We start from the raw sequence: 783 nt of genomic DNA on the forward strand, positions 1-783 counted from the left end.
GGAAAGATGATACAGGCACCTGCAGCCGCCCATTCCTGAACAGAACGCAACCAAAATTCAACCGAATCGACCCGAGACTCACATGCAACCTAATCACCCAATCGGCTCTTACTTGATTAGAGGTGGAATCCTAACCATTTACTTTCCACCTACTTTTCCAACTGGATGAGCTCAACATCCACATACAACCTAATTACCCAATCATCTAACTAACCATTAATAAACCCGAAACCCACATGCAACCTAATCATCCGAAACGTATAGTATCCTAATCACCCCTTACCTGATTAATAAACCCAACAGCCACATCCAACTTAATCACTGAATCACCCAACTGGTTCTTACGGGATTAGAGGCGGGATCCCAATCCCCTGCTCTCCACACAAGACACCAACCCGAAACGTTTAAGCATGCTAATCACCCCTAAATCACCCCTTATCTGACTAATAAACCCAACAACCACATGCAACGCAATCACCCCCTCGGCCCTTACTTGATTAGAGGCGGGATCCCAATCATCTGTTCTCCGCCCATGACGCGGACGAGCAGACCCACGATGTAGGCCCCCAGCGACCCGTAGAGGTTGCAGTGGTTCTTGAAGTGGACCACCATCAGGAGTTGCGGGAAGAGAATCACGTACACGAGATCCGACGAGAGGTACCTGTTGGGGGTGAGAGCGAAGGGCGGGCGTGAGGTCATTGGCGCCAGGGGGGGTGGGGGGGAGGTGGCGCCAGGGTGTGTGGCTAATGGAGGTAGGGGGGGAGGTGGTTAGGTGTGTGCGTG

At 51.7% G+C, this 783-nt stretch overlaps 1 protein-coding gene across 1 annotated transcript in view; it reads right to left on the reverse strand.

The window, feature by feature from the left end:
* LOC119592530 (high-affinity choline transporter 1-like) overlaps nucleotides 1-783 on the reverse strand; it is a 27,326-nt gene that overhangs the window by 1,516 nt on the left and 25,027 nt on the right. The window contains exon 9 of the mRNA XM_037941389.1: nucleotides 494-661. Coding sequence (XP_037797317.1) covers nucleotides 494-661 — 168 coding nt within the window. The remainder of the gene's footprint in view (nucleotides 1-493; nucleotides 662-783) is intronic.

This window comes from Penaeus monodon, chromosome 30 (assembly GCF_015228065.2).
Source record: "Penaeus monodon isolate SGIC_2016 chromosome 30, NSTDA_Pmon_1, whole genome shotgun sequence".
NCBI classification, from domain to species: Eukaryota; Metazoa; Arthropoda; class Malacostraca; order Decapoda; family Penaeidae; genus Penaeus; species Penaeus monodon.